A 13,159-nucleotide genomic window follows, 5' to 3' on the forward strand; every position below is an offset into this window, starting at 1 on the left:
TATCTTGTTATTTCATTTCCGTTATTTTATCCTTCCATTGTGTATTGACCCTATGGCTCATCCCCTGCACTTCAAGAAAGGTAGTGAAAGAACCCAAGTCAATGACATTTAAATAGCCCTTCTCAATACAGGATATCAAAACACCCTTGAGGAGTCTGGCTCTCTGTATGGAGGGCAATCACAACGTGGAAGACTACCCATCATTGTAATCACAATATTATATTGGCCTTTATGGGCAAGGTGACTTACAGGGCTTTGGCAAATTATATTTGGCAGTTCTTTGGGGGCAGGAGTTTAGCCAGCCTCAAAATAATCCAACCAAAACTTAAAGATGAGGATGATCTGGATGTGAAAAATGCCTTCAGAACAGGCAATGAGTGTGATGTTTTCAATGAGGATATTGTTTTCTGAGGTCTTTATAAGAGCACCTTCCCTTGATCCTTGCAGTACAGGCAACATCAACACCATGGCTGCTCCCAAGTGGTTATTGCTCCTTTTCTCATTGGTCCTGTTGGGCCTGAGCTCTGCTCACTTTTCAGATGAACGTAAGTATGGACACAAAACATCTTTGATCTTGTTAGGAGGTTGTTGGGGTTGTGGCCAGGGTATCATTCAATTGAGGTCATTTGGAATTAACCATCCTCAGTAATTTAGGTAATTTTGCCTTCCTAGAGTTCGATAAAGAGGAGGTGGTATTCTCCTTTTCCATGTTCTGTTGACTCATCAAATCTGGCGTCAATCGTGGGTTTGAAGCCAAACCCAAACTATTCATTAAACCTACTTTCTTGTTTGCTTCAGTCCATCTACACATCTTGCTCTTCCACATGCACAACATTTTATCCTTCCGTACTTTTTTCCCGGCTGTCTCCCCCACATGAAAAACATTTGATACTCATTTCTACCTCTACAATCCTAGCTTCTGTTAAATTTCTGTTTCTGTCTTGTCCTACTGGGAATCCCTGTGCATACATCTCCTCCACCTAAGAAAATATTATTTTCTACATGTTTTGCATTTTATTTTCTATATATCTTTTGTATTTCCAAATAGAAGTCAAATTCTTCAACATCAGTAGCTGTTTTTTTTCTCTTTTTTGTACACTCAGAACCTAACAAGTGACTGTCACATCATAAGCACTTATATAAACTTAAGGAATTGAATTGAACAGATAGGCAACAAATATGGATAAGAGAAGAAAAAAATTCTACCTTTAATGAAATGTTTCCACTAATGGAGCAAGTAATATCTGTACACTCAGAAACAATCAGATGATGAATTTATCTTTTTTTCCCTTCAGACTTGACAGTGTATAGACACACAGTTCAATTCTTTCCTTTATTGCATGGACTCCTCCCTTCTTCTCAATGTCTTTATTCAATTCTTGCAAAGTACAGATGATCTCTCTGAGATGGGGCTGCTTAGGCAGAGAGTAAACTGTCCCCTAATGAGTTGTGAATTCCACCTCAGCCATCAGGCCCTTTGTTCCAGGTCAGCAGAAAGGTACATCTTCATAATATCCATAATCAGTCACTCAACAAGCACTGATTGCTGGGCCTGCAAAATAAAATCCACAAAGCAAAATTACAAGGAAGGAGTCAGTGCCTTCATGGAGCTGATAATCTAAATAGAGATGACACAACAAAGAATTTTTTCTCATTGAAGAGATATCCTCATCTCAAAACGTTATCTAAACATGTCCTAATATATAAATAATTGCATTCCACCCAACAAAATTAAGCTGTTGGAATGGGATTTTATTATTTTTTTAATCAGAAGTGTTTGCAACATACAGAGTAAGCCTCAGTGGAGCAATGTATTTTTGTCCACCATATGGGACCTCTGGAATCTTAAGGCACATCAGTGCTGTACCTGTCTCAGAGATAACTATACTCAATGCATGGACCAAAATTCAGTGGGGAGCAAACCTGAAACTCCTCCCAATGCAGATCAATCTCCTCCTGCTCAACAATTTAATGTCTAAGAGAGTTTCTCGGAGTACTGAAGTGGTAAGGACAATTTGCCTATGTTTATATGACAATAGGTGTCTGAGGTAGACTCTGAACCCAGGATTTTTGAGTCTCAGGCTAAATTTCAACCTATTATGTCATTCTGCCTCTCAGTGAGATTCTCATCACCATTTTCCAGATGAAGATAGTCAGGGTCAGAGACTTTAAATGACTTTTCCTCTAGCATATTTGGCTAGGAGTGTGAAAGCAATGACCTGAACCCAACGTCCTTGACTCTAAGGCTAGCTCTCTAGGAAAGGCAACATGTTATGTTACTAGGTCGAAAGACTTAGACTAAATGGCCAGTATGACCTTGAGTAAGTTACAGTGCCTAGCACAAAGGTAACTGGTTATTAAAGCTTGTGGACCATGTTCCTTCAATTCCTCCAGTTTTCTAATTACTAAATGAAAGAGTTCCAGTAGATTATCTTTAAGGTGTCAGGACTTTTTCTTCATGTAATTTTTCTATAATTGTTCTGTCTCCCCTTAGAAAATGAACAAAATTCAGAAGGTCCAGTAGCTGTACAAGCACCAAACGACTCCAACCAGAATGATCAGAACCCTGGCCAGCAACAAGGTGGTAACCAAAAAGGTGGGCCTCCAGGTGGACAGCAGGGAGGTCAACAAGGTAGTCAGCAAGGAGGTCAAACAGGTGGTCAACCAGGAGGTCGTCCAAGTGGCCAGCAGGGAGGCAGTCAAGGTGGCCAGCAGGGAGGAAGCCCAGGTGGACAGCAAGGCAGTCAACAAGGTGGTCAACAAGGAGGTCAACAAGGTGGTCAGCAAGGAGGTCAACAAGTTGGCCAGCTGGGAGTCCGTCAAGGTGGCCAGCAGGGAAGCCGTCAAGGTGGACAACAAGGAGGTCAACGAGGTGGTCAGCAAGGAGGTCAACAAGGTGGTCAGCAAGGAGGTCAAGCAGGTGGTCAACAAGGAGGTAGTCCAGGTGGCCAGCAGGGAGGCAGTCAAGGTGGCCAGCAGGGAGGACGCCCAGGTGGACAGCAAGGCGGTCAACAAGGTGGTCAGCAAGGAGGTCAACAAGTTGGCCAGCAGGGTGGTCGTTCCAGGTGGCCAGCAGCGAGTGTGCACAATAAAGACGTCATCCACTCTCCCCACCCCAAGGTATTTCATTGTCTGTCTCAGTGAACCAATGTCCATTTCTTATTATATACTGGCTGGAAACTGACATCAAATGTGTCCCAAAATTTGTTAGAGCCTTTCCCCTTTTCTATTAACCTGACTCTTCATCGCTCCTTTTTCTTTCTGACTATTTGCTCATCTGTGATTATCTCTGCACCATTTCCCCTGATGGAGACTAAGAGAGACAAAGAAGCAAAGAGACAGAGAAAATGAGAGGCAGACAAATCAGAGATAAGATATAGAGGGGGAAGTAGTGAGAGGGGGAAAGAAGGGGAGGGAGGATAGGAGAGAGAGGGAGAGATATCAAAACTTCATCTATTCTTTTTCCACTCCCCGTTATTCCACTTATCCTTATCCACGCCCAGGGTGTCCTAGCAAATTTTGTTTTGTTTTGTTTTTAAATTTCAGTAGTGCATGACTTTGTCATTGCCATTAGCCAAGGGACCAACTCAAGCACAGTGAATGTCCTCTAAACCTCTTCCTTTCTTCTTTCAGTGTATAAAAAGGAAGATGCACATTCAGGAGGCACCCTTGAAGTCCTCATGTGGACCTGGAAATTGGGCCATGGCTCTTGATCTACTCCATCATGTCTTTTACAATACCAATAAATGCAATAATAATTAAAATTGACTCCTGCTTCACTTTATGGCATCTCTCAACTATCAGCGTACTGGGTTCCCCACATAGGGACAGGAGTATGTTCCCCAGCTACTCAGTGCTTGACTGATTCCAGATCATTCTCTAGATGCACAGCACTGACCGAGATTTAGTGGCTTCGTCCTGAGTCCCCAAACTTCACCTTGTTGAAGGTTGGTATCCATGCATATAACAAATATTTTTGAGCCCCTGTAAAGTTCATATTACTTGAGGGATATAAAAGAGAAGAATGTTCACAGTTCCTCAAACTCCTGTACAATCTTTAATCATTTCCTTGGAATAGAGTCTGATGTTCCTATATTTCCTATATTACTGAACAGAGGTAAAAACCTAAGAGCAAATATGCTGATGCCCCAAAGGACTGTTAAGTCAATGAGCATTTAGTACATGCCTACAATGGTGTCAGACACTGTGGCCAAAGCTTCCATATAGAAAAAGGCAGAAAATAAAGAAAAATACCCCAAAACCAGAAATCTCTGCTCTCAAGAAGTTGACAGTTTCATCGGGGAGACATCATTCAACTACATATGTCAAAAGAGTTTAAAATGTAGTCCAAGGTACAGTGGTCTTTAACCTAGGAATACCCAGAGTGTAACAGACTAGGCAAGAGGCAGCTGTGTTGGGAATCAAGTAATGGTTTAATTACTTTCATAGGGAGGAGGACAATTTTGCCTATGGAAGCCTCCCTCAGGTGCAGGTTTTCTCTTCCTGTGTGAAGGTAGGCTCTATACACCAAAGGGACACAGGCACTTGAAACACGATTTTGATTTTATGTAACAAGGGTGTTAATAGGTGAGATATACAATGAATACCATGATAGACAGCAAGGCAAACAAGGAGAAGAAACTTCAGAGCAGAGAGGGTAGAGGGGAGAATGCTGCCAAGGTTTAAGAAATTATGAAAGAAAGCTGTCTTAGTATCTTGGAACCAGAGAGGAAAATATACATCGTAAAATCCACTGATCACCTCAAGAAAGTGATCCAAAAATAAAAACTCCATGAAATATTACAGCCGAATTCAAGAAAAAGCAGGTCAACAGACAAACAGTACATAACAATGAAGTGATGTCAATACTGAACACATATGCATGAATTGCTATAGTATCCAAGTTCTCAAAGGAGAAGCTTGCTGAGTAACAATTTCATGACCAAACAAGACAAAGGGACAATTATGAAATGTAAAATACATTATTTTGATTATATTAAATTAATAGATTTTGCATAAACCAATCCAATGTAACCAAGATTAAAAAGAAAGTAGACAGCTGGCAAATAAACTGTCTCTGAATGTCTCTGATAAAGGCTACATTTCTCAAATTTATAGAAAACGGAGTCAAATATATAAGAATACATGCCATTCACATACGTGTACAAAAACATTTACAGCAGCTCTTTTTGTGGTAGCAAATAATTGTACATTGTGGAGATGCATATCAGTTGGGGAATGTTTCAAGAAGTTGTGGTATGTGAGTGTAATGGAACACTATTATTTTAAAAGATATAATGAGTAGACAGATTTCAGAAAAGAACAGGGAAGACTAACGTGAACTGATGCTGAGTAAAGTGACGTGAACCCAGAGAACTTTGTACCTAGAAGAGCAACATTGCACAATGATCAAATAAGAGAGACTTACCTCTTCTCAGCAATACAATGATTCTAGAAAACTGCAAAAGATTCAAGGTGGAAAGTGCTGTCCCATCCCGAAAAAGAACTATGTATTCTGAATGCATTTTGAAGCAGAATCTTTTGACTTTTTCTGTTTGTGTTTTTGTTCTAATGGTATTTGTCTTTTGTTCTGATGCTTCTTTTACAAGGTGCCTGTTGGGAAAATACATTGAATAGGAATGTATAGGTAGAGGCCATATCTGATTGCCTGCTGACTTGGGGTGTCAATGGGAAGGGTCTGAGGTAGAAAAATTTGGAGCTCAAAATCTTACAAAATGAAATTAAAATTATCTTTGCATGTAATTGGTAACAAATTAAAGACTATTAAGAGCAAAGATTGCTGCAGTCAAAAATACTACAGTAAAAAATGAAAAGAATACAAGTCATTCCCCAATTGATAAGTGGCCAATGGATATGAACAGGGAGATTTCAGAGGAAGAAATCAAAGCAATCTATAAGCATAAGAAAAAATGCTCTAAATCACTTGTTTTAGAGAAATGCAAATAGAAAACAAGTCCAGGTACCACGCCACACTTATCAGCTTGGTTAATATGACAGAAAAGAAATCTAATAAATGCTGGAGAGGATGTGAGAAAATTGGGAGACAAGCACACCGTTAGTGGAGTTGTGGACTGATGCAACCGTTCTGCAGATCAATTTTGAACTATGTCTAACGGGCAACCAAACTGTGCATACCCTTTCATTCAGCAATATCACTACTAGATCTTTATCGCAAAGAGATTGTAAAATGGGGAAAGGACCTACATATACAAAAATAATTATAGCAGACCTTTTTGTTGTGGAACAATATTTTAATCTGAGGAGATGGTCATCATTTGGAGAATGGATGAACAAGCTCTGGTATGTGATAGATGTGGTGTCTAACCCTATCAATAGTAGAAACAGAAATCTGAGTGTTTAGCAGAATTTCTATGCAGCTCCCATCCCTTGATGATACCAGTAGGTGTTGTTTCAATGAAGAGAAAAAAGGAAAGGATGCTCAGACCTTTGATTCCTGTTCCAGAAAAGTAATCCTTGTTGGTAGAGTACCCATGGCTTTTGGGTTACTTCCCATCTCTTCCTTTATAACTCTCAATTTCAGCAACTCATTCAGACCTGTTCACCCTGGATTAACTTACACTGTTAACCTATCTCTGCATACGTTGCCTCCTCCCCAACCCTTTTCAAAATTTAACTTTCTTTCATCATGGTCTCACAAGGATGTCTCAGCTGCGTCTGAGATACAAAAAGATCACAGGACCATCGTCTTTTACAGGTAGAAGGAAACCTCAAATCCACCTAGTACAGGGGTTCTTAACCTGCTTTCTCTCTTCCATGGACCCCTTCAGCAGTCTGGCAAAACCTTAAGTAAAAATATTTCTCATGTTTTTAAATGCAAAAAAGTAGAACACAATAAAATACACAGGATTAAAAAGGGAACTAACTGTATTAAAATAGAGATGTAGGTTTTTTTTTCACCATCTAAGTTCATGGACCTCCTGTAGCTTATCCTCTACCATGGGGATCTGTGGATCTCAGGTAAATTACTGAATCTGTCTAGTCTATTCCTTTATTTTATACATGAAGAAATAAGGGTCCAAAAAAGTTTAAGTGAGGTTTCCAAGATCATACTAGAGCCTGGGTCGACCAAGTTTGGTTTTTTTGGACCACACTCCAGATTTTGGTGGTACAAGGATTTCCCAGGTGGGGAAAAAAAAAACACCTGTCTGTATCAATGCAAATGAGGTAATATTTGGTAATGGTCTTAGGGAGTGGCCTGAAAGACCCTATGAGGTTTAATGATTTGACCAGAGTTGGCAGACAGACTTCCTGCTTTTTGACTCTGTGGTCCTTCTATCACATCAGCTTCTCCTCATTCATCCACACTCAGAAGGTAATGATTGGATACTCACATTTCTGCTGTGCTGATGTTATATGCATTTTCACTGGAGCATAGATTTAAAGATAACGACTTGAGGGGCTATAAAGGTAAATTCCCTCTTTTTAAATTTCAATGAGGGACAATGCCTTAACCCAAAAGAAGAAAATAGTAAAATTTGGGTGCAGGGCAATATGACAATGGAGCTATTTGAACAGGGAACACATTCCTGTATTCCCTAGGTCATGCCAAGTTTACATTGGGTTTGACTAGCTCCTTGTCCTCAAAATCCTTAATTAGCATTTTGTGGTGATCCTAGCATTTATGCTTTTCCTTTGTGTTTCATATGGATTTTTGCTCTAATGGGAGGGGTGGTGAGTTATCTAGGAACAACTTTATTCAGAAAGTCCAAGTCTGCACCAAGGATCTTCCTGGTATGAGCTGTGTGTGCACTTGAGCACGTCACTTAAACTGTTAACTGTGTATTTCTCACCAATAAAATAAAAATGAGAAGACTTGTATGAGCTAGACCCTTACTTGGTAGAGTGGAAAGAGTCATAGTGTTAGCATTAGGAAGACCTGACTTTAAATGCTCCCTAAGTTATTCACACTCTAATCCTTTGACTCTTCAACTCTTTCCCAGATATCACCTGTACACTAGTCATTCTCTCTTTTCTCCATCTTGACCCCTTGATGAATCAATTCAATTCTTCAGTTCCCCTTAGTCCCTGGACCATTAATCATATCACTGATTGTCTCTTGCCACTAATCCACCTGGGATGACCCTTATCATTCACTACCTTTACTCCTTCACAATTGCTTCTGAGTCTAGGTGGAGAAAATCATGCAACCCTGATGACTGGGGACATCACCATTTTATGTTATACAGCCTCAACTGGGCCTTCTTCGCCACTAGGCAACCCCACTATCTATACACGCTGCCTCAACTCACTATCTCACTCTCCATGGGAATCCACATCACTTCCAAACTTTTTCATCTTTTCTAAAATTTCTTATGCATCCTGCTCCCCCTACTCACTTTTCCTCATGGTTTACTATAAAAAAAACTGAAGTCATTTGCCATGAGTTCCTTATTATTCTATTCTCTTCCTTTTTATCACTCAGATGTTTCCTCCCACTATGTTCTCTTTCATTGCTATGTCAAATTAATTGATAATCTTACTTCTTACCAGGGCCCACCCCTCAGCCTTCACAAGTATCCCCACTCTGTCTCATTTCCTCCAATAGATCACTCCCTCTGTCTTTCCTACTTAGTATTTATCTTCTATCCTTCCTTGTCTATGGGATCCTTCCATCTACCTACCAACATGCCCATGTCATACCCTCTCCTCAAAATGACCCACCTTTGATCATTTCATCCTCACTAACTTATCCTATATTTCTCTGGTTATTTGTGTCCAAACTCCTTGAAAAATCCCATTACAATAAGCGTGTCTCCTTTCTCTCCTCTCACTCACTTCTTCACTCTATATAATCTAGATCACAACCTCATTAGTCCATCAATTCCATAGCTCCGTCCCAAGTTACAAATGATCTCACCTTTTATCTTCTCCTCCCCCATGCCTGGAATGTCCTTCCTCCTCACATCCACTGGCTCCCTTCATTTCTTACAAGCCTCTATTAATATCACATCTTCTGAAGGAAGACTTTCCCCACCCTTCTTCATTCTAGTTTTCCAAAATTTCTTATTCCTCATTTCTAACCCTTGGTACTTTTGATACTTTAATACTATTTTCTGATATAAAGCTTGTTTTTAACTCTTTGTTTGAATGTAGTCTATGCCATTAGATTCTGATCTCCTTGAGGGCCAGAACTGTCTTTTACATGTTTTTGTAGTCCCAGAACACAGAACAGCATGTCATGCTTAGAATGTACTTAATAAAGGTTTATTGACTTACTGTATGGCCCTGGGGACACTCCCTACATTCTCTCTTCCTTAGATTCCTTGGTTGTAAATTGGAGTTCAAGATTGTTGTGGGTATCTATAGACATGTCACATGGAAATAATTTTGCAATCCTTCAAGTAATACATGAGAAGGAAAGCACTTTGTAAAGTTAGAGGATATGTGGGAATGTAAGTTACATAAACCAGAGTCACAAGCAGAAGAGATTGGCATTTAAAAATTCGAGGCAACTGGTTCCAGATTCTATATTATGTATATGTTTTTGAACATTACATTAATTTTTTTTCCAATTACTTGTAAAGATAGTTTTCAACATTTGGTTTTGTGCAATGTGATTTACAAATCGTTTCTCCTCCTCTTCTTCATGCCCAAGACAGCACGCAATCTCATATAAGTTATAAATGGCAAGCAAGTAAACATCTTTCCACTTTAGTCATGTTGTGAAAGAAGCTGAACAAAAGGAAAAACAGTGAGATATAAACAAAAAACAAAGTTAGTAAAAAAAAAAAAAAACAACAACTATGCTTCCATCTGTATTCAGATTCCATAGTTCTTTCTTTGGGTATGTATAGCATTTTCTGCCATGAGTCTTTTGGAATTGTCTGGATCAATATATTGCTTAGAAGAGCTAAGTGGATCTTTTGTTTGATAACAAATTCTTCCCTTCTCTGAAGATCTGACAGCTACACTATTCCTTGCTATCCTAATTTATTTATGGTGAAACCCTTTATGTCTAAGTCCTGCACTCATTTTGACCTTATCTTGGTATGTATGCAGTGTGAGATTTTGGTTTATACCTAGTTTCTGCCATATTGCTTTCCATTTTTCCCAGACATTTTGTGAAATAGTGAGTTCTTATCCCAGAAGATGGAGCCTTTGGGTTTATGAATCAGTAGTTTTCTAGACTTACTTACTACTTGATCTTCTGTACCTAACCTATACCACTGATACACCACTCTATTTCTTAGCCAATACTAAATGGTTTAGATGACTGTAGCTTTATAAGAAACTTTCAGATTTGATGTGGCTATGCCACCAGTCTTTATTTTTTCATCAATTTCATTGGCAGTCTTGACATTTTGGTCTTCCACATTAATTTCATATTTAGTTTTTCTAGCTCAGTGAAATAATATTTTGTTCGGTTAATTGGTGTTGCACTGAATAAGTAAATTAATTTAGGTAGAGCTTTCATTTTTATTATATTAGCTCAGCCTACTCATAAGCAAATGATATTTTTCCCATTGCTTATATCTGCCATTATTTTGTCAAAAAGTTTTGTAATTTTGTTCATATACATTCTCAGTTTGGTTAGCAAGTGGACTCTCAAATATTTTACATTGGCTATAGATATTTTAAATGAATTTCTCTTTCTATTACCTCCTGCTGAGTTTTTTGGGTAGTACATAGAAATGTTGACGATGTAATTGAGTTCACTTTATATCCTAGGACTTTGCTAAAGTTATTCATTATTTCAAGTACTTTTTCCATTGATTTTTTAAAATTCTTTTAATTTTATTTCATTTATTTATATATTTTTAGTTTTCAACAATCCTCTTCCATAAAATTTTGAGTTCTAAAATTTCTGTCTCTCCTTCCCTTCCCCTTTTCCTCAAGACAGCATGCAATTTGATATAGGTTCTATATAAACATTCACATTAAACATATTTCCACATTCAAGTATGTTAAAGAAGAATTAGAACCAATGGAGGAACCACCAGAAAGAAGAAAACAAAAAAATGAGAAGGAGAGGGAGCAAATAGAATGCTTTGATCCAAGTTCAGAATCAATAACCCTTTTCTGGATGTGGATAGCATTTTCATTCATGAATCTTTTTGAGTTTTCTTAGATCCTTGCATTACTGAGAAGAGCTAAGTCTATCAAAGTTAGTCATCTCACAATGTTGTTACTACATAAAATATTATCCTGGTTTCATTCACTTCACTCAACATCAGTTCATGTAAGTTTGCCAGGTTTTTTTTTTTCTGAAATCCATTTTCTTAGCATTGCTTTTAACACAATAGCATTTCATTGCGTTTATATACCACAAATGGTCCAGCATTTCCCAATTAATTGGCATGCCCTCAATTTCCAATTCTTAGCCACCACAAAAAGAGCTCTTCTATAATATTTTATTACATGTCATTTGTTTGTTTTTTTCTCATTTGTATGATCTCTTTGGGATACGGTCCTAGAAGAAGTATTGCTGAGTCCAATGGTATGCACAGTTTGATACCCCTTTGGGAATAGTTCCAAATTGCTTTCAGAATTGGTGGAACAGTTCTGAAATCTACCAATACTACATTAATGTCCCAATTTTCCCATGCCTTCAATGTTATTCATTTTCCATTTTTTGTATTGTTAGCCAATATGATTGGTGTGATATCATACTTCACAATTATTTTATTTGCATTTCTCTATTCAATAGTGATCTATAGCATTTTTCATATGACCATAGATAGCTTTAATTTCTTTGACTAAATCCTGCATGTTCAAACTCTTTGACGATTTATCAATTGTGGAATGATTTATCTTCTTGTAAATTTAATGAATTTCGATGGAAATGCTGATGATTTATGTGGTTTTACATTGTATCATGAGACCTTGCTAAAGTCCTTGAATATTTCAAGTAGTTTTTAATCGATTTTCTAGCATTCTTTAAGTATACCATCCTTCATCTGCAAAAAGTGATGGCTTTGGTTGATGGAGCCAAGATGACCCCATGAAAACAGCATCTTGCTGGAGCCCTCTCATAGATTCTGTCAGATACCAGTAAAAAAGGAAATCTGAGTAGATTTGTGAGACTTTGAAGCCACTAGTGCAAATTTTCAAGCCAGGACAGGGACAACAGGATGATTCTGGAGGTGGGGAGAGCACCTGGAAAGCAGAGCTGCACCAGACCACATCAAAGCTGAAGCAGCTGTGGAACTCAGCCAGATATTCAGGCTGGGCCTGTGAAACCGGTGGTGATCCCCAGGTCTCCCAGCCCAGGACTGGAATCTGTTGGAGTACAGGAAGCAGCAGTACAGAGCATGTGGTCACTAGAATGACTACTCCTGATACTTGCAGGACACAGTCTAAAGATTTGACACTCGCCTTCTTGAAATTCTAGGACACATGATGATGAAATTAAATGACTCTCATCCCTCCATTTCACATAGATAATATCCCAATGGGAGAAAACCTGAAAGAGATGAGCCAGAAGTGGGCATTCACATGCCAAAAAGTGGGAAATTCCAGGGCCCAGGTCAGGGGAGCCAGCAAGGGTCAACACCCGGAAACCGGAGGTGACTTCTCACAGCCAGGGGAAGTGGCAGACTCTAGAACAGACAATGGCTGAGACCAACCCTCCCCTATACTGCATGAAACCAGAGGACATAGCACACAAATCCAATAAGTAAGCCTACAATTCCCAGAAGATGAAGTCTGGGACAGAGGCCCCTGAGCCCCAGAAGCAGATATCCACTTTAAAACCAGGAAAAATGTTAAGCAACAAGAATAACCACTCAATCAAACTGAGGACTATTAATTCTTATTATGGAAACAGAGAAGATCAAAATACCAATTAGGAGGAGGACGGCATGGACAACATATCCACATCTGAAACCTCAAAAGGGAAGGTTAATTGATCTCAAGACCAAAAAGCATTTCTGGGAAAGCTCAAGGACGATTTGAAAAACCAAATTGGAGAAGTAAAAAATGGAAAAAATCACACTGATGAGAACAAATCTTTAAAAAGTAAAATTGGAGAAATGGCTAAGCAGATTCAAAATCGAATTAGAGAAAATGATGCCCCGAAAAGCAAAATTACCAAAATAGAAAAGGAGAAACTGAAGCAAAATGAAGATACCAATTAATTGAAAATTAGAATTGAGCATATAGAAACTTATGATTCTAT

At 38.6% G+C, this 13,159-nt stretch overlaps 1 protein-coding gene across 1 annotated transcript; it reads left to right on the top strand.

Annotated features, from left to right (window-relative positions):
- Positions 1-466: 466 nt before the first annotated feature.
- LOC118847266 (protein argonaute-2-like) lies at positions 467-12,373 on the top strand. Its single transcript, XM_036755777.1, has 5 exons — positions 467-545; positions 2,495-2,608; positions 2,705-2,776; positions 2,825-3,120; positions 12,095-12,373. Exons 1-5 carry the CDS (start codon positions 467-469, stop codon positions 12,371-12,373), a joined length of 840 nt encoding a protein of 279 aa, XP_036611672.1.
- Positions 12,374-13,159: the final 786 nt, after the last annotated feature.

This window comes from Trichosurus vulpecula, chromosome 4 (genome assembly GCF_011100635.1).
Source record: "Trichosurus vulpecula isolate mTriVul1 chromosome 4, mTriVul1.pri, whole genome shotgun sequence".
Lineage (NCBI taxonomy): Eukaryota > Metazoa > Chordata > Mammalia > Diprotodontia > Phalangeridae > Trichosurus > Trichosurus vulpecula.